The sequence below is a fragment of the Perkinsus marinus genome, assembly GCF_000006405.1.
Source record: "Perkinsus marinus ATCC 50983 genomic scaffold scf_1104296951054, whole genome shotgun sequence".
Lineage (NCBI taxonomy): Eukaryota > Perkinsozoa > Perkinsida > Perkinsidae > Perkinsus > Perkinsus marinus.
In genome coordinates this window covers 314,950-333,213 of record NW_003209437.1, presented here as the reverse complement: position 1 = coordinate 333,213, position 18,264 = coordinate 314,950, and the positions used below count along the sequence as shown (strand labels likewise).

General features: G+C 48.1%; 7 protein-coding genes across 7 annotated transcripts in view; 3 read left to right on the top strand and 4 right to left on the bottom strand.

Annotated features, from left to right (window-relative positions):
• The window catches only part of Pmar_PMAR008809 (hypothetical protein), a gene marked incomplete at both ends in the record, with an annotated part of 5,408 nt that extends 618 nt beyond the window's left edge, over positions 1-4,790 (bottom strand). Inside the window, 2 exons of the mRNA XM_002777829.1 lie at positions 111-2,944; positions 3,395-4,790. Of these exons, the coding sequence (XP_002777875.1) occupies positions 111-2,944; positions 3,395-4,790 (4,230 nt within the window). The remainder of the gene's footprint in view (positions 1-110; positions 2,945-3,394) is intronic.
• A 1,289-nt stretch (positions 4,791-6,079) lies between these two features.
• Positions 6,080-7,100, top strand: Pmar_PMAR008808 (hypothetical protein; the record flags this gene model as incomplete). The annotated part of the gene is made up of 3 exons (XM_002777828.1): positions 6,080-6,414; positions 6,490-6,679; positions 6,831-7,100. 3 exons carry the CDS (start codon positions 6,080-6,082, stop codon positions 7,098-7,100), a joined length of 795 nt encoding a protein of 264 aa, XP_002777874.1.
• A 1,277-nt stretch (positions 7,101-8,377) lies between these two features.
• Positions 8,378-10,020, top strand: Pmar_PMAR008807 (p53 regulated pa26 nuclear protein sestrin, putative; the record flags this gene model as incomplete). The annotated part of the gene is made up of 11 exons (XM_002777827.1): positions 8,378-8,468; positions 8,619-8,714; positions 8,766-8,922; positions 8,994-9,075; positions 9,122-9,198; positions 9,251-9,348; positions 9,404-9,478; positions 9,526-9,595; positions 9,648-9,716; positions 9,770-9,813; positions 9,888-10,020. Exons 1-11 carry the CDS (start codon positions 8,455-8,457, stop codon positions 10,018-10,020), a joined length of 915 nt encoding a protein of 304 aa, XP_002777873.1. The 5' UTR covers positions 8,378-8,454.
• Positions 10,021-10,653: 633 nt separating this feature from the next.
• On the top strand, positions 10,654-11,863 carry Pmar_PMAR008806 (p53 regulated pa26 nuclear protein sestrin, putative). Its single transcript, XM_002777826.1, has 6 exons — positions 10,654-10,673; positions 10,726-10,779; positions 10,832-10,987; positions 11,073-11,220; positions 11,267-11,411; positions 11,475-11,863. The coding sequence occupies exons 3-6, from the start codon at positions 10,938-10,940 to the stop codon at positions 11,558-11,560; spliced, it is 429 nt and encodes a 142-aa protein (XP_002777872.1). The 5' UTR covers positions 10,654-10,673; positions 10,726-10,779; positions 10,832-10,937; the 3' UTR covers positions 11,561-11,863.
• A 997-nt stretch (positions 11,864-12,860) lies between these two features.
• On the bottom strand, positions 12,861-17,397 carry Pmar_PMAR008805 (N-acetylglucosaminyl-phosphatidylinositol biosynthetic protein, putative; the record flags this gene model as incomplete). The annotated part of the gene is made up of 17 exons (XM_002777825.1): positions 12,861-13,034; positions 13,081-13,233; positions 13,340-13,453; positions 13,500-13,598; positions 13,648-13,758; positions 13,859-13,912; positions 13,967-14,047; positions 14,096-14,179; positions 14,228-14,302; positions 14,348-14,418; positions 14,465-14,528; positions 14,805-14,886; positions 15,058-15,109; positions 15,484-15,579; positions 15,644-15,671; positions 16,317-16,735; positions 17,196-17,397. The coding sequence occupies 17 exons, from the start codon at positions 17,395-17,397 to the stop codon at positions 12,861-12,863; spliced, it is 1,959 nt and encodes a 652-aa protein (XP_002777871.1).
• Positions 17,398-17,482: 85 nt separating this feature from the next.
• On the bottom strand, positions 17,483-17,847 carry Pmar_PMAR008804 (hypothetical protein; the record flags this gene model as incomplete). Its single annotated transcript, XM_002777824.1, has 2 exons — positions 17,483-17,693; positions 17,768-17,847. 2 exons carry the CDS (start codon positions 17,845-17,847, stop codon positions 17,483-17,485), a joined length of 291 nt encoding a protein of 96 aa, XP_002777870.1.
• Positions 17,848-18,238: 391 nt separating this feature from the next.
• Positions 18,239-18,264, bottom strand: part of Pmar_PMAR008803 (Phosphatidylinositol N-acetylglucosaminyltransferase subunit A, putative) — a gene marked incomplete at its 3' end in the record, with an annotated part of 1,730 nt that continues 1,704 nt past the window's right edge. Inside the window, exon 12 of the mRNA XM_002777823.1 lies at positions 18,239-18,264. Within this exon, the coding sequence (XP_002777869.1) occupies positions 18,239-18,264 (26 nt within the window).

Genomic DNA, 18,264 nt, shown 5'->3' with positions numbered 1-18,264 from the left:
AGCAAAGCACGGTTGCCTTCTATCTCAACAATAACTCTCCTTGTTGGAATCCAGGGTGTGGAGGCCTTCGGGTGAGGTTCCGCAGTGTGTACAAGTACACTATCACCAACTTGTAGTGGAGGTCCAGTAGCAGTCTTGTTGGCCATCGCTTTGAGAGTACGTTCACGACAGTCATGCTTATATTTTCTCCAAATAGTCCATTTGTCATCTGGAAGCTTACATCTTTCGCTGGTGTCGAAAGGAGAAATACCCGAACCATCAATAACCATGTCTAGCGGTGAGAGTCCACGTGCAAGTAGATTGGAGCTAGAGTTGATCTCATAAGCCGCACGAGAGACAGCTTCAAACCAAGTTTTCTCGTCAACAAAAGCAGTTGTCAAGAAAGAACGTCGCAGTCGTTGGTTGAGTAGTCGATGACGAGCTTCAACATGTCCATTCAGCCATGATGCAGAGACAGGTACATAATCGAATTGAACAGAGGGCATAGATTTTGAAGCTGACTTGATGATACTAGCGTTGTCAGTCAAAATCCTCTGTAGTGGGTAATGATAGAGCCGATGGGGTAGGTTGGCTGCTCGTTGTATATCGATGGCCGTCGGCGCACTAATAGTAGGGTAACATAAGAGTAGATTAGTGAGCTGACAGACCAAATTGATGGAGTAGAATTTACCGGTCGAACCATTGGTTGTTGTAGTCGTAACGTAAGGACCAAGTACATCCAAACTGGCTACTTGAAATGGTCGGTCAGGGACGACTATATCCTCGGAGGTGGGGTTTTTGGGTTGTCTATCGCCAGGGTCGGTCTTGACGAGAGCACAAGTGATGCAGCTTCTTGAGGCCTTCTTAGCTGCTTCATCGAAGTCGATAGTGGTTGACTTCGGATCGAAATAGCACTTAAGAATAGCAGTGATCTCCGGAGCACCAGTATGCTTGAGAGAATGACAGAACTCAGCACACTTATACAGAAAATCGCCGTCAGCCAGTTGACGTCTACCATCTTCACTTAGGGGTAGAGATCTATAGGTGGCCAACATGTTAGAAGGTAATTGAACAATGTCAAAATAGGGTGGTCGTTGTAGGGGTGGTAATGGATTGGTGGGAACTCGTAGTGGTGGTTCAAGTCGTGGTCTTTTGTCACCGATCTCGTTGGTGTCTTCGTCCTCGTCACCACGCTTACGTATAATTCTAGCAACATGAACAGTGTTCATATCTGAGGTATCATCGTCAGACAGAACTTCAAGACTTACACCGTCGATAGAATCACGATATTCAACCAAATCGCTGTAGAGGTCACACCTTGTGCCGGCATCAGCAGGGTTCTCGGCAGAGGCCACATAGTGAATTTCAAACTGGCGTCTTCCCATAAGGTAATGAATAAGGTCGATAGTTCGTTGAAGTAAAGTAGATTGCTTACCAGAAGTAGATACCTTACCAGAAGTAGATACCTTACCAGAAGCTAGGGCAGCATTAGCTGTACGATTGTCGCCGTAGAGGATGATCTTCGAGAACTTCTTATTGGTATCGAGCTCGAAGGAGACAAGAGTAGAGAGAGCATTGTAGGCAGTAGTGAGTTCCTTCACGTTAATGTGCAAGGCTCGCTCTTGAGTGGACCATTTCCACTGCTTTTTGAATACCACTTGGTTGTCCTGCATGGCCACCATCGCTCCTAAGAGTTCAGAGGAGTCGAACCAGACATGAATAGGTGCATCTGGATTGATGTACCGGTGCGTCGGAGTTGGAGGGTTGGCCTTCAACAGTTGTTGCCATCTTCTGAGCAAGTCCATAGCCTTATCGTCCACATCGTCAGTCCATTTGTGGTCGTTCACAGCTCTTAATCTTGAAACTAGTGCAGTCAGGCAGTTCTTGATGATGAGAATGTGCCATGGTAATAGGTCCCAAGCCTGCCATAAAATATTGAGGAGTGATAGAGCTTTTTTATATGAGACTGTGCAGGAGATGTCGAAGTCGACGGCATCTTTATACTTGTAGGTAGGCAGTAGAAGAGAGTTACCATTATCGCAAAGCTCATGTCCGAGGACTAGTAAACCATTAGCATCAGGTCCGTTGAGGTCTTCGGTGGTTAGATACATACCGCAGCTTGCAAAGTGGGCCTTCACTTTTTCAATGTCTTCAGGCTGGCCACCAAGGTATAGGAAGTCGTCCATGTAGCTCACAAGTAATCCAGGGCAAGTAATGAGTCGTTCTAGTTCCCCGATGGCATGCGCAATGATGATCTCGAGGACTTGAGGATTAGTAGAATTACCATCACTCATGTAGGTGTAGGTCCAGTTTTTTCCCTTGTAGTTGATCTGACTGAGGAGTTGGACATTTGAACCGAGCTTGATGGATCTATAGGCATCCTTGATATCCATAGAATGAGCAGTAGCAGATGACCTGTACTTGTTGATGATGCGAGGTATCTTGGATTGGCAGTCCTTGATTGGGAACTTCTTGCTGGCCTTTTTGAGCAAGTCATTAGTCCTTATTGTAGGCTGTATAGGTCTAACCCGCTTGCGACCAGCACGCGGATACCAATTTGTAGTGTAGTTGTTGATATCACCAATACCAGTAGGTTGTAGTTTGCCTTCATTGATCAGGGCGTCGATGCGCTGTTCTGCTTGTTGACGCTCGTCAGTACTAGCTTTGATGAGGAAATAGTGAGTAGAAGGGACCGGTTTCGGCTGATTGTCTAGAGCTAGCCGCAGTAGTTGGTCACTATAGTCAACGAAATACTCTTTGTTACCATCCTTGTTAGAAAGGATACCAATAGTACACCATTCGTTGTTATAGATGGTTTCGAGTAGTTGATAGCCTTCGGGTGGTTTAGGGAATGTAGGTGGTGTGTAGCCCAGTGAATCGACGTCGTAGGAGATAGCGTCGTCCGAGTTTTGTTTAGAGGCCTTGCCTTTGAGAGCGGCGATATGATGGCCTTCGATAGAGTCATCTGATGATGCCGTTGATGAAGTAGGCGTAGATAGATCAGATGTAGTGGAGGTCGTGCAGTCGAATGTTGACCGGATAGGACCTTGAGTAGGAGTGGCTGTTGAGCAAATATATAGCTCTGACAATGATGAACCGAGTGGGCTCGTAGTTGATGTCGGAGACGTGATGCCTGATGACCGATATTTATCCAATGAATGAGAGCTACAAAGAAATTTTGAAGCTTGAACCAATGAACCATTGATGTTGATGAGCAAACCGTCGGCGTTGATCGAAAGGGTATCCATACCGAGGAGTCCATCAGAGTGAAGTAGTAGTCCGTCGTTGATGATAGACGGCGACCATGTGAATGTTGAGACTTGACGGTCTCCATCGCAGATGGGAAAGTTGATCTTGAGCTGGTAGAGTGAACTCATAGATCGAGTTGTAGTTGCAGTATCAAAAGAGAGCTTACAAGGAATGAGTTGGCCGTCAGGATAGTGCTGTAGTAAGGCCGTCGCAAGTCGCCAAGATATAATCGATCTTGTACAACCAGTGTCAGCAACGATGAAGAAGTTGTTGTCGGCACAGAAAGTAGACCTTAAGACCATGTCAGAACCAGGAGGCAGGTGATAGTCATATTTTTGGTGTTGTAGTAAACGGGCTACGTCACTATGCTTGTACTTGCAATTATCGGCATAGCGGCACTGCCTGCGAGCTGTCCAGGCCAAGCATATCCCTTGCTCTCGACAGAGTTTGAGAGTCTCGGGGTCTTCAACCCTAGGAAGCTTGGGATTAGGAGCCTTAGTAGAAGTAGCAGTTGATACCGGAGGGGCCTTGTTTGAATTAGCATTGCTGATGTAGAGCTTTGGATTGCAGCGGATATGGCTACGTAGGGCTTGCGTAAGCTGTTGGACATCATCGATGGCCGCGTAGTTCTCGTCTGCAGTCTTCCTCAGAGTGGGATGGAGGCCTTCACGATAGTGTAGGTTGATTTGACTGGGTTGTAGATGGAGGCCAACACTCGCACACATAGCAACAGCAGATTCGATACGGTCGAGGTAATCGTAAATGTTGATGTCACCATTGTCCATCTTAACGTCAGAGAAGTATCTCATGACCTCCGCATGTGAATTTGACAGAGAGTACTTATGTTGAAGATAGCCAAGTGCTTGTGATAGTGTCAGAACATAGTCGTTCAAGTAGAGAGTCGGGTCCATAGTAGTTTCCAAGTGGATCTGTAAGTTCCTCTTGACTGACTGGCTAAGACAGTTGGATAGGTAGATATAAGATAGTCGAGGGCCCAGCGCTGTTTGCTTCACTTCACAGCGGACAAGACTTAGGAAGTAGTTGATACTCCTGTTATCAGAGTTTCCCTTGTACTGTTTGTTGTCGGGGCACTTGATATGGGAAACAGCATTGATGGCCTTCGTTGTATCAAGCGCCTTCTCCTTATCATAGTTGTGGGATAGATCACACCAATACGCCACGTTGGTGATGTCGTTGTTACAAGGGTGTTGTTGACCTTGCATGAGAGGGGCCTGGGGCACTCCTTGAGGGTAGACCTGCACAGTGGCAGCAGAAGATGTAACCTGCTGTGGATGTACTGTGTTTGCTGGCCTTCGAGAGAGGCTTGCAGCTTGAGAGTTAGGGCCTTCGGCGTCTATATAGGTGAAGAAGGTACGTCGTAGATAGACCTTCTTACTAAGAGGTTGGCCTTCCATGGCAGTCTCTAACTCAGCGGCAGATAACCATAGTAGTAGTGAGGGTTCAGCAATACCGAGGACTTCAAGGAGCTCAGCCAGCGGGTTCTCCACCATGTTAGTAGTAACACCCGCACTGGTTGACTCAACAACACTTGGGATAGCCATAATAGGTAATAAGGCTTCTTATCTTATCCATTTCAGCCTGAGGGCTGCGAGCCGTTTCATGCAACGAATAATGGGCGAGCGAGATTCGTGCATACGCGCGCGAACAGTGACCCACCGTGGGTCTCGTGCGTGTCTTCTCAATCTTCCCTCATCCATAATTTTAACTCCTTTTCCAGCCCACCTTCCAGACTACCGTGGAGGAAATGAGCGAGTCGGCATTCAGCTCCGCAACTCGGGCTCATCCCGCTGTACAGGATTATAGACCTTACCACAGTTTGCAGCCCTGCCTAACGGTTTAACGCCGGCTTAACGTTGTTTTGCACGGGACGCAAGATTCAGTTTGGTGGTTGGACCTGCCTTCTGCTGTGTTCGGTGGGAACTGCTCAGCCAATTTCTGGTTGTAGGGAGTCGAGAGGTGCTGTCCAACTCGGACGTTGCTGTCGAAATATCCCCCCGTACGTCAAGAGGCTCTTGAGGTGCCCGTTTCCCTGGCAAGTGACCGGCGTGACGCGTGACACGCGTCGCGTGACCGCTAGAGCATCTGTCACCCCAGCTTCCTGGGAGCTAGCCGAACTCAAGCCTGGAGGACTTTCCGATGTGCGTTGATAGATAGCAGTAGTAGACGATTCCAGATTGCTCATTAGAAAGCATATGGAAAAGGCTACAAGATCAACGGCTTAATGACAGTAATGGAGAAAAAAAGAGACGGCGAGAGCCTGACAGCAGCAGCCGTCTCATCTCAAAAACGATCGATGGCGAGCGAGCGCACGTATCGTGACGCTGCCTCATCATGTTCAGCGTAAACCCGCTAAATATCTTCACTTACGCGTGAAGGTACTATGTAGAGCCATAGGGTGACAGATCCCCTACTTGGATCTCCGTCTGACTTCTCTCAAATTTAGAGTATAAGCAACCTATCACGTAGTTACTTTGTAATGACGTAGGGGAGGTACGCCGTAGTGACTATCACTCATCGGCATTGCGAGAACGAAAGTAATTAGGCGTGACTTCAGTGGAGTCATTCCACGCTGCGAAGTTCGCAGTGCGAACTGCATCCGGGCTTCTTGACAGCTTTTCGTGTAGTTGTTCTATCATCCCTATCCTCCATGTGGGCTTCTACAAAACTCCTGTGTCTGTACTCTCTCAGTGTATCTAGTGATGCAGACCACCCGTTGCAGTTCTACAAGCAAGTGACAGCTCCTTGGAATGTCAAAGAAGAGCCCTACATGTGGAACCGTTCGATTCCACATTATCAAAATTATACTTGGGAGGACTATTTCGACTACGTCATGAACTCTGGTGCTAACTTACAGCTGGGTGGATATGTTTTGGTCCCGAAAAGCGAAATCTGGGAGGGTGTCGATAGAAATCCTTGGAACAAAACTGCTTTCGAAGCTTTGAGGAAGCGAGCGGATGCTGCCGGCAAAGTGATAATCGCCCAGTTCGAAACAGAGTTCCAAACAACCCTCGACAAGGCTACCTTCATGAAGTCTGCCAGAGAGTTCCTGAAAGATTACCCTGTTGACGGTTTCGGTTTGAACTTTCCGGTATGGCCCAATGAATACCAAGTTAGGAGGGATTTTTTTGCGGCTGCTAGAGAGCTCAAGCTGCGGACGTCGTTATCGTGAGTCAACAAATACCTCGGCGCACGGGAATCCTGTTGTGATCACTGGCTTCAGCAGTTGCTTCGTCTTGTTAGGGTCTTGTCGTCTGATTTGCCAAAACTCGAACAATCCGGCCTAGGGAAGGATATTGATGAAGTCGTAGTCACTCCGTGGCCAAGTAGCGAGAAAGAGTCCATAAAAAGCTTCAATACGGACAGTTTCGCCGAAGACGTTATCAAAGGTGCCGTCAAAGCTGGTGTAGATCTCAATAAGCTGATTTTTCGCGTAAGTGTATACGACTCCTACTATCTTCAGTACCTTGCTGTTTTCCTGCGATAGATAGTTTTCTGTGGAGTCACCCTCTGCATTGTTGGCGCGTTCGCTGAAACAGACCTCACACCTACTGTGTGGCGTGAAATCCAGTGTTGCTTCTTAGGTACCACTACTCGCGAAGGCTGACTACGGTAGCGCGGACATGTCATACGCGAATGCGATCTACGACCTTGGTGCGGACCCTAGGGGAAACGGATCATTCCTCTACTCGGGGGGGTTCGGTTATTATTTCTTTTCACAACCTCGTGCAAGTGAGAAAGTTGCCCTGGCCAAGAAGTACGGACTGCTCGGCATTGGACTACAAGGCGGCAAAAATTATGTCAATGATCTGTACCCTTGGGACACGGACTCCTTGTTTCACGCTATTGCTTAAACTCCCGGACGATCCCTCACAGAGTAGTACGCAGGTATTTCTAAGGGCGCCTGAGAGGTAGCCTCTCAAGCCGAGCTCTTATCATATTTTACTTCAATGTCCAGTGGCAGGGTGTGTCTACGACTTTGGATGCATGATACGTGATGCAATAACAGCTGCTGATTGTCATTGATCATTTTTCTTCCCGCCTTTTTCACATCGAACTACCGCTAGCTCGACAACACTGCTGCCCATTATATCCCTTATTGCGGAAGAAAGTTTCACTTCTCGCGGGAATGTACTTGAGTTGGAAGGTTGAGAAAGTTTGTGATGCAGTTCCTCAGAAACTGTTGCGACGCTGCTGTTTCATTAACCGATATATTCAATCCACCACTGGTGGACCACCAGATTCGGTAATCGGCCTGATTCAATGAGTTTCAGAAGAGAAATCGCTACTCAGTAGATGAGCAAAGTTGTCTCTCCACCAAAGAGCCGACTGAAGGGATTTGTCGTCAGCGCCAGAGTTTTTGGGTCAACCACGAAGTCGCGCGCCCAAAGATGAAAGTTTTCGGAAAACTCATACTGTATGAGTACTCGAGATATCGTCAGATTACGTAATCATGAGCAAGATTCTTGATCCTTGGTTTTAATCAGCCACTGAATCTGATTTTTGGTCGTCCATGAATCTCAAGGTGAGACTCTCACCTTGAGTGTGAAGCTCACACTGCTATATTATTACCAAGTATATTAGTACTTTATCCAGCTTCATACATTGCTATCTGTCCGAGGATCCTAGCGTCTCCCGGAGCGTAGCGACGGGCTTCCACTAGTAAGGCTAATAGCGAGACGCGCTAAACGAAGTTCCACCCCGGAACTCCCAACCTCGCACGATGCAAGTCGCATGCGTCCCCGAAAGGGACATAATTGTGTTTCACGCAAGTGCAAGAAGAATCCTGACGCACAGTGACCAATAATCCACTATAGTTCCCGAATAATATTCATTCCTAAGATTCTAACTTGCGACATCCAAGGTGAGGACGTTTTAAAGCGAAGGAGCTAAGTTAGTTCAACTAACGTTTGCCTAAAAACGTCGCGAAATAACCTAAGTGAGGTAGGGACTTTCCGATGAAAAAATCTTATAGTCAAAGTTGCCCTAATTACAGGAACCTTGTAGAGTGGGTCCCCGAGTTGGCGAAACCTGTATCACCATCATCATGCGCCGTGAACTTCGCGCACGCCCGAAGCGAAAGATCGCCATCGACCAGACGACCCTTGCGGTGTGCGACTACTATATTTTCAGTTCGGTGGTTTTCTGTGTGCATTAATCCTCCAGTAACTCGCGCCGCATTACTCAGCAAAGGACGTGTTTCACCTGATGTCGCAGGATGAGTAAGAGCATCTCAGAGATGATTAGTCTATCTGGCGCATTTTGAGCACGTACGGGCAGATCAGCGATTTTTGATCATTGGCTTGGAATGTGGAATCTCAGTTAACTAAGGATGCGAGGGCCAGCGGGGGTAGCTTGTTAACGGTCTTCAGGTCACCCACCGTGCCCAACACCGATGTAGCCATAATTCGTGTTACTGTGCAGAGGCTACGAGACTTTCAACTCTCAATCGACGCCCCTAGAACAAGGTGATAGGCGAAGAGCTTGATCCAACTCGATGGAATGGTCTCTCCTCTCAGGCTGGAGGCATTCCAAGGAATCACTTCCTGGCTGCGGTCCTTGGCCAGCACTCGTCGTAATGCCGGTTCTGGACCTCCGGAGATGGATCAGGCCTTGAGAATTCTCCTGCGTTTGAGATATACATGTCGATTCGCTGACATTAGGAATGCGGCTGATGTAAGATGGTAGAGAAGATACAGATGTCCGCTTCGTGTTGTCGGTTGCCGAAATTGTCCCGTTGCTGCCAGAACTTCCTAGCTGCTCAAAGGAATTCTGGTATCGCGGTCGCGGCACGTTACATCGATACAGAGGTCAGCAGATTTTGCAAGAGTAAGCGGATGAATGATATCTCATGCCAACAAGCCAGAATTCTCAGATCCCCATCTCGTGACGGTGCCAGCTGTGGACTGGTCGCTGTTTGACTCTTCCTCGGCTGCCAGGATAACGCACATAGTAGTAGCATCGTTTTGGGTGCGGTGCGTGCGCACTTTTCTCTGCAACACAGGAATGGGCTTTATCGACCGTGCCTCGATTCTATGTGAATTACGCTAGAACTATGGATATCCTCATGTTCCAAGAGGGAGGGTTACAGCTCCACTGGAGGTAATCCCCTATACTCTGTATATTCGATTGTAGTGATCTATGCCTATCATCTTAGACATTTTATAGCAATGATGGCAGCATCAAGACACAACTGCGAGTATCTGGTTCGGAATCAGATGGAACTCTTCCTGTAGTCTCAATGATTAGTGCCGCATGAAGATAATTGTTTAATCATAGTGCATCTGGTGGTGACGTTGCTTGGCTGACGGACCCGACGACTATCCCGACGCAGCTGAGAGCCTTACATGTATTTCCAATTTGATATGTCTTTCGACCGGGCAAGTACATGTTTATTCCAGGACGTGAACCTCATACTGTGTCACAAGCCCTGGGATCTCAAACAACGCCATATGGAAGATTTGCTCCAAGTAGCTTGCTGCTAGTGTGCTATCGATGTCGTCAAGACTTTATCGGCTCTCAGGTTTGGTCAAAAGCCGACTTGGTGGTTGCTCTAGCTATACTCAGGTAAGTGGAGAGTTTTGCTATTAATACCCTTAGCATCAGCATTCTGACTCCGCTAGTCTGCTATCTCTTCTCAGTACTTTCCACACTCTCCCTGTTGTTGCATTCGGCCTCGGTCTGGAAGTGGAACCAGACCTTCGTCTCGAGCCTGACGAAGTGTTTTTCGATGATCCTCCGTACGATCCTGATGATGAGGGAATGCCTAGGTAATAATGCGCTCGATGTCTAGCAGCGATGAGGCGTCGCTTCAAGTTGTTTCCTCGATAACACTGGAACGGTGCCATTCACTGCCCAGAAGCTCATAGAGCATGGAGCGAGAGATTCAGACAACGACTCGGAGTCCCAACCTCCCGTTGGTAGGAATCATAGTAGTCATATTGGCCATACTTCTACGCACTTCATGCTTAGAGTACTTAACAAAGGATCCAGTTACGCGAGAGGACTCTCATCCGTCCATTGCTAAACTCGCGGAGCACTATTGGATGTTCGGGTCATCCCCGAAGGCACGAGAATCAGAGGTAGTGTAGACTGAAGTGGTTCAGTCAAGTATCCTCGCTCGATTCGGTCGATAGATGGTTGTGTTGGAGATGGTTTTCTCTTAGACGAGTCGTCCGACATCATCGTCATCTCAAACGAAAACTCGACATGCTGGTGGGAAACAGACTCAAAACGTGAGTTTACGCATTCTGAATATTTTCCGGAATTAGCTTTGAGTCTCGTCGGTTGACTATTGCCCCCCCCCCTCAGACTGACTCATCGTCGCAAGCCTCTTCGTCGGCTCTTCGTCTTTCTGAAAGGAAGAAGTCTAACTTGAGTTTGGTGATGAATGCCTACCCGCGTATCCGAGCACCAAGTTGCGAGCGGTATTATCAGGCCATTCAAGATTCGTACATGACTTCCTGTGCGTGCTTGCAGGTTCCGGCACCCTTTTCATTCACCGCAGAGTAGAGTAGGGGAGCGGGAAGATTGGTGGGTGCACTTCCTAGCCTCTGAGTACTCCTACTGCTGGTTTCATTTTCAGTGGACAATGTGGGAAGGCTTTGCATTATTTCGACTTCGATGTTCGGGGATCTAAAGGCATACCGTGGGACTCGCAGTTCTCTTGGGACGAGCAGGCTCGTGTCCTGATGAACCACCTCCTGTTGGATGGGTCACTCACGGACGCCATAGACCGAGAGTAGTGTTTGCTCCAGTGCTCTATAATCCAATGCAATGGAGTGGTGTTGACTCATCACTGGTGAGGAAAATCTGCCTGCCGTCAGGTATACGGAAGCTTTAGAATCCGCTACGGATCATATTGGGCCACGGCGTGTTCCCAGTACGCTTCCCCTACGTCAGGCTATTCTGGTCTATGTGCATCAAATGTACGGTATAGCCCATCACGATTACGATTATACTCAGCAGAATAAGGTTAGTCGCGAATTCTAATTTCTCACTTGAGGTCGCTCTCCTCTAGTTTTTCACGTTGCTGCAGAAGGTTGTATTGAAGAAACTAGTGTGCTACCCAGAGCGGTTTTCTAAAGCTGATTTCGGTCGCTTCATGGACATCGAACAGTTGGAGTTCTGGGAGATGGCAGACTATGTTTATCTTATATTCCAAGGTACGACTCTCTTCCTCGGCTATTACATCTTTTCCCAGTCGAGAAATAAAGTCTTCTTCTCAGCCCGTCGCGTGGTGGAACTGACGTACGCTCTGCGAGCTCTCAACGAAGCTATGTCGGCCTTAGATAGTCAGCTGTGCCAACGATAGGGTTGTCTCCTCGAAGGTTGCTTGAAGGAACTTCCTTCTCCAGCTCTACTGAACGCATTACTGAAACTTGGTTGAGGCACTGTGTCGTCTCGCCTATGCAATCGCGGGCGAAGGGGACGTACGTCCTCGGTATACCATCGCCACCATGGTTACATTTATGACCCCCACCATCGTTTCACTAGTATGGCTCGCCAATCACCGACGACACTTATTCGACGTCATAATTATGTTATCTTATAGACACTTGATGAGGGCGTAGTATCAAGTTCCCTCAGCACAGGTGTGGGAATGTGTAACAAGGATATGGCTATGAGGTGTGGAGTTCAAAGTTCCAAGATTTTCAATTCTAGAATGTTAGCGATATAATTGATCCACAGATTGGAAATGTAGGGAATAGAAGGCAAGTCTCCGCGTGGGATGTGCGTGAGTCTCGACAGTTCATCATGTCTTTCTGCGGCGGATATGTAACTCTCTCAGTTCTTTTAGGGTTATGTCTCTTGCATGTCGGGTAGCTTCACAATTATCATCGATGCTCTGTAGGGCGAGAGTGTCTAACGGTGTGCAAAAGCTCATCACACCTCAACGTGAGCCCCTTCCACTTGTTTCTCTCTTCCTGCTTGTCTGCCTGCAGTGTGTATCAATATTTGCTAGATCTCCCCGCCCCCACACTCCTCGGTCAACCACGAACTGAGGTGTTGCCGCTCCGAATATATACCGGTGGCAAGCCGAACTATCGGAAGAGAGGACGGTGAGTATCACATTTTGGTATTGACTCGATGAAGGCGAATCTCCAAGCGTTGGCTCTGCTTCAATCAGGCGCAAAATGGGTATGGCGAACACCAAATCCAGGAGGCGGACATGTATCTTCGGCCAATTACACAGCTAGCTCATGCATAGTAGAGGATTGTTCGTTTCTGAAATCTGCATGTTTTGTTCCGATATTGCTGTGGGGTTGCTAGTACTTCACATTCATATCTCACAGCGAGGGAAATCGCGGGCATCTACCTGATGCATTGGATGAAGAATGATTATGTAAAATGCAAATGATCAGAGAAAAATTTGAGGGTGAGGGGTTGTTGGAACAACACAATTGCGGAGCATTTGCGTGAAAACTTAGTTTAATGGTGGCTTTTGTGATGTTTATGGTACTTGTACGCTTTGAACGGGAAATCCACAGATTTTTCTATCCGCCTTGCTGGATACAGCCAGTTGAAGAAAATGCACATCATCCTAGAGAATACAACCATTAACACACATATCTGAGAAGAAACACCATGATGTATTCACTTAGCGCCTGACTTCAATCCACACGCATAGGGAGCAGCTGGCCAATGGCTACCTTTCCAAGAGCTGGTCCAGTGGTATGCATAAGCCTGATCCGCTGCTTTAAAGTCATATCCGGAGTATCCATCACTTTCTTATACACATCAGCCGTTCGTCGAGCCACATCGTTCCAACTGTACATTTCAGAAACCTGTAGTAAGTCCCAGATTTCAACAGAATAAATACTAATGACATACTTTTTGATGCTGATCCCACCGGTCGCGGTATGGCACATCCTCCGAAATCGTCTCTGATACAGCTTCTACAAACTTCTCCGCATTCGGCGGGCACAGCCGGATCATCGAGGGAGGCAAAACTTCGGGTACACCGCCAACATCAGTAGAAACAACCTGAGCGAAGTCTGTGAAGGAAATTGCTCTCAATCCAATATCGCGAGAGTTGACAGCGACCCCCATCGATAGGTATCGGCCAGATGGAACTGTAAATCATGCTTACACAGAGCCCACAGCTGGCCGCCTCCACGATGGCTATGCAGAAGGCTTCGGTGAGACTGCAGTTGAGGAATATATCCCCCCGAAGGAGGACGTCCCGAACTTGAGAATGGGGGACCTCGGGTCAGCGATTTAGCATAAGGCATGTTGATCGCGTGTCACACCTTGCCTAGAAGCTCAGTCCTATCGTGTAGCTTGTGCCGCTCCAACATTTGCTCGATGTCCATTCGTTTCGGTCCATCACCCGCGATGATCCAGTGCACCTTGAAATGGTGGTGTGACTCTCCCAACTAGGAGCAATCAGAAACTCACATGGGGGAACCGCCGGCTGATCTCCGGCATCACATCAATGAGGATATCAATTCCCTTACGGAAAGTGAGTCGCGATACAACAACAATTGTAACCTGAGGAGCGGAATCATTCTCAGCACCTACACTAGTGATTTTGAGCAGTTGGCTACAATGATACCCCATACGTATGGTGGTCAGAGGAGCTTACCGAGTCGTGCTGCAGCGGACCAACTCTCGGTGATGGGTTGGGTGTAAACCGAGAAGCATCAACAGCATTAGGGATGACCTACGATAGAGCCTCGGCGTCATCTAAACCGACTTCCTCGCGTTGGAGTCCTACGCTGACGTCATCAGGACGAATTGCTGCCCGCAGGATCAGATTCTCCTTGTTCGTGTGCGAAACGCAAATGCAATGATGAACCTAGGAAAACTAGAGACATAACCGCTGGAGAAGCCGCGCATTTCTTACGTCTGTCAAAAACACTTTCAGCACCTTGTTGATCGCAATGCACGCCGCATCGCCAAAACCGAACAGACTGTGATCAGTGTAGACCTAACACCGTCGAGATCAGAGGAAGAGGCAAGATGAACCATCATCTACTGTCTTATAGCCCATCGTTCGAGCATGGAAGCACATCTCTTGACACAACGCGGAGGTAGCCTGATGGCCGTGTACCTATGGATACACCGTAGCACTGTGGAGCGGGAAACTCGGCCATACTATATCGATACGTTCTCGAATTAGAATCTGCCGCATCAGACCGAAATATGTTATGAAAGCCGGAGGTGTACCTGAGTCGACGAGGACGTAGAGTGAGCGATAATGCCTATGCTGTACACTGGTCGACGAAAGTCTTGTATGGAAGGTAGTACGCCTTCAACCCATTGGTCATATATCTGACCTAAAAACGTCACCAGATGAGGTGGTCCACATATGCTTGAGCGAGCCCATTACTCAGTGGCTTACTCCTATTCTATCTCCTCGGTAGTGAGTAATAACTATGACGTAAAACCCTAGATCCATGAGGCATTGGCTCAGCTGATAGATATGCATCTCGACGCCACCTGACCCGACACGACTCCCAATGAGTACGAGAAGGTACTCATATCGAAGCATCCGCCCAAACGATGGATTGTGCAATCCAAGTGCGCGAGGTAGACCGCCGTAGATTCATTACCGAGTCCAGGGTAGAAAAAATCCGATACCATAGCCACTCGGGGCCCTTTGCACTGTCGATTTCTCTGTCGGCGGTGGTGTATCTGAGCTCGGAATACCTATCTAGCAGGTAGTTTAGCTCCTCATAGTCTTACAAACACGATTGAACGTATCAACTAGATAGCGAATAGCGAAAAACAATGAGCCCTATCGAAACCCTTCAGTACCGTATCCACACAGCAGTGTCCAGTTGAACACTCCGAAGAGTGCCTTACTTCGTCCTGCGATGATGAAGACGAGGGCTCTTCAGACATTCCGGTAGATCAGCTAAGAAACGTATGGTCGTCTCGTGCAAGAATTCCACTATTTGCCCTGAGCAGCGAGATAGTATCCGGTCCTACACTCCCTCAACGTGAAAATCATGATACTGGAACACAACAGAGGTAGAACGAGGATACGCGTCCTTTATAGGGCATCGATACTTCCAGCAAGACTCTCGCGCTATAGTGGGAAAAATAGCTCGCACTACCCGCATTCTCAGCACAGCTGCTTTATGACATTCCGGAAGTTCCTGGAAAGACCTTGAAAGGAGGCCTGTGTAACCGAACGGTGTCTCTTCAGATAGTCAGACTATGATAGTCTCCTGTAATGCGAAGCAACTCTTCCGTGAGGAGTGCTTGAAGCACTGTGCTTCACCCTACTGGATGGAACTTCGAGCTTCCTCCCTATCGTTTTCTGGCTATCTTTCTCTTTCTGTCCGACACTCATCACACCACGGAGGGTGACAAGGGCAACAACTGTACATTGCACAATGTGCAGGAGGATGTGAACGTGGCACCCTCGTCCCTAGAAATTCCACACCTGTGATGAGCTTGGGCATAACCAAAACCTGACATGATACGATACGTGAGGGAGAGCATAATCATCACATAGAGTCGCTTGGCCTCCGCGAGACAGAATACCATCGGATCCCGTCAACATGCGGAAGAGGGGGGCTGGGGTTATCAACACTGAGTTTCCCAACACTAAGTTATGATAGCAGAGTTTCCCTCTGTTAAAATTATACTTCGTAATGCATGACAGAAGATCTTCATCAGGATTGCGAGAGTTACGCAATTCACGACGCCGAAGAGAAGAGTCTTTCTTATTTGAAGAAGCAGTATTACTCACCCCCTCAAACGCACCACTTTCTCGATGATTAAACACAATAATCGTCAAGCAAAACTCACATTTCATACTTGTAAATCCATTCTCAGAGACAGATATTACTTCAAGGACTGCTCAGGTGCTCGTTTCTTTACTACGTGTACTATTCAATGACTTGTTCAAATCTACTACACCATTGTTCGTGCACAAACTCTGTGGTGACATCACATGACAGCGCTGCCGCTTCCAGTGGAAGCCTTCCGCCAGCGTAACATAGGCTAACAAATCTTCATTTTCGACATGTTTTTTGAGATCGTATCATCGGAATCCTCGACCGCGATCTCAACAGAGATCTTATCTACGACTTGGCACTCTCGACAAATCTCACGTTTGACTCGACCTCATCTGCGCGCTGACCTGCTGGCTCGTCAGGGGCTTGACGTGCTGGATCATCAGCGAGTTGACCTGCTGGCTCATCAGCACCTTGACGTGCTGGCTCATCGACGAGTTGACCTGCTGACCCATCAGCTGGCAGGTTTGCTGCCTCAGCAGCGAGTGGATTTGCTGCCTCATCAACCGGCTGATGCTCCAGTTCAGCCGCTGCCTCGCCAACGGGCTCAGCTGGCGGCTCCTCAGCTGGACCGTCCGCTGGGGCCTCATCCTCAGGCGCGACCCAACCATCGGGGAATAAGTCAAGGTCGACGTAGAAGTCAGCCGGTATGGTAATAGGGTTGAGGGGCTCAATGAGATGCTGGCCAAATGAACGGATATTCTGCCGATCCCGAAGGATCGGTTGGACTTTAAGGTCTGTTATCTCAACACCAATCGTCTCTCAAGGTAGTGTTTCGTCCTCACCACAGGGACTCATCAGTGGCTAACGGCGCCAGACACACCTTAAGTGCATCCCATACAGGTGGTTATCCACTTTACCCACAGGTATGGTACCTAACCCTAGCAGTTTACTATCATTAAGAGAGCAATTCCAGTATAGGTCTGTTACCAGGATAACAACGATGCATAATAAGGTATGAGACTAGCTGACCGTCACATTCCCCCATTACTAGTCGTTGCGTCCCGAAACGACCTTACTGGTAACAGCGCAACAAATACCATAAAGACCCGAGAACGTGAGAAACAGTTAAGTAGGAACTAAACAATCACCTAACTGCCATTCACTTTTAAGATGTGTTTTAAACACTTCTCTCGGTCATTATGCCGCTCTTGAAGCTAGCCCAGCATTCAGCACATCCCCAAAGTGCTCTCTTACTTCCGGTTAACGGACAGAGATCATCTTCGCCATCGACCACCACCTCTTCTCCATTGCATTCTCCTCTCAAGCGATAAAGATGAGGATCCTCACCATCGGCATACCAGTCGTCTTCAACACTGACGACAAGATACTTCTGGCGACTCTGACGGTCGACGAACTTTGACCACTCTAACACTTTGTCTCCAGGGACGATAGCCATGTGTTCAACACAGAGATGCTGAATCCCAAACTAACCCCACTATCACCAACACAATGCTACAAGTCACCTAACTAGTGAGATTAACTCATTCGCCTTTCCTCAGTCTCTTGGTCGGCTGCAACTTGTTGTCTCGATCTCCTTTCCACCGCTTCAACGACGTCGCATGGGCTGTCATCTCCAACTTACCGCCTTCCACTCGGTGCACCGGCTTCACCCGATAACTAGTTGGGGACAACACCTTCGTCACTAGATACACCCCATGGAACTTGCGCTCCTGGAACTTAGACCCCTTCTGTCTGTAATCCTGACAATCTCGCCGTTGGCAATATCACCAAAAACTTGGTCCAGAGGAACGAAGAAGCTTTCGTACCTCCCACGATCATCGACGATGTCCATTCCAACGATGTGGACAATCGCCTGACGCTCGTCGGACTCGTGAAGAGAATTCATGGAGGAAGGTGTTGGATGGATAGTGTGTACGGAAAGCAAAGTAGCGGATTGGTATCTCTAGCGACTCGCTAGACGAACCTCCCTCGCTAGTAGCGAGGGAGGCTAAATGGTAAACTTAGCCTTAGTGGTAAACGGAGTAAGCTTAGCTTACGTGGCTCGCGCCTCAACCATGCTGGTATCGTGAAGATAAAAAGTGTACTACGCTGCGAGTGGCTGATAAAAATAGAATCACTATGAAGGAGAATACGGTAACAAGCCATGGATGATGAGGGCTCCGATCAAGGGCTCACTGACATGAAACGGGAAGCTAATACATCAGTAATACCTGATGTATCAGCTTCCATAGATTGCTTACACGTACTATGTGCAAGCATTGTCCATGAATCATGGATCATGACGAGTCCTCGGGTGAGCATA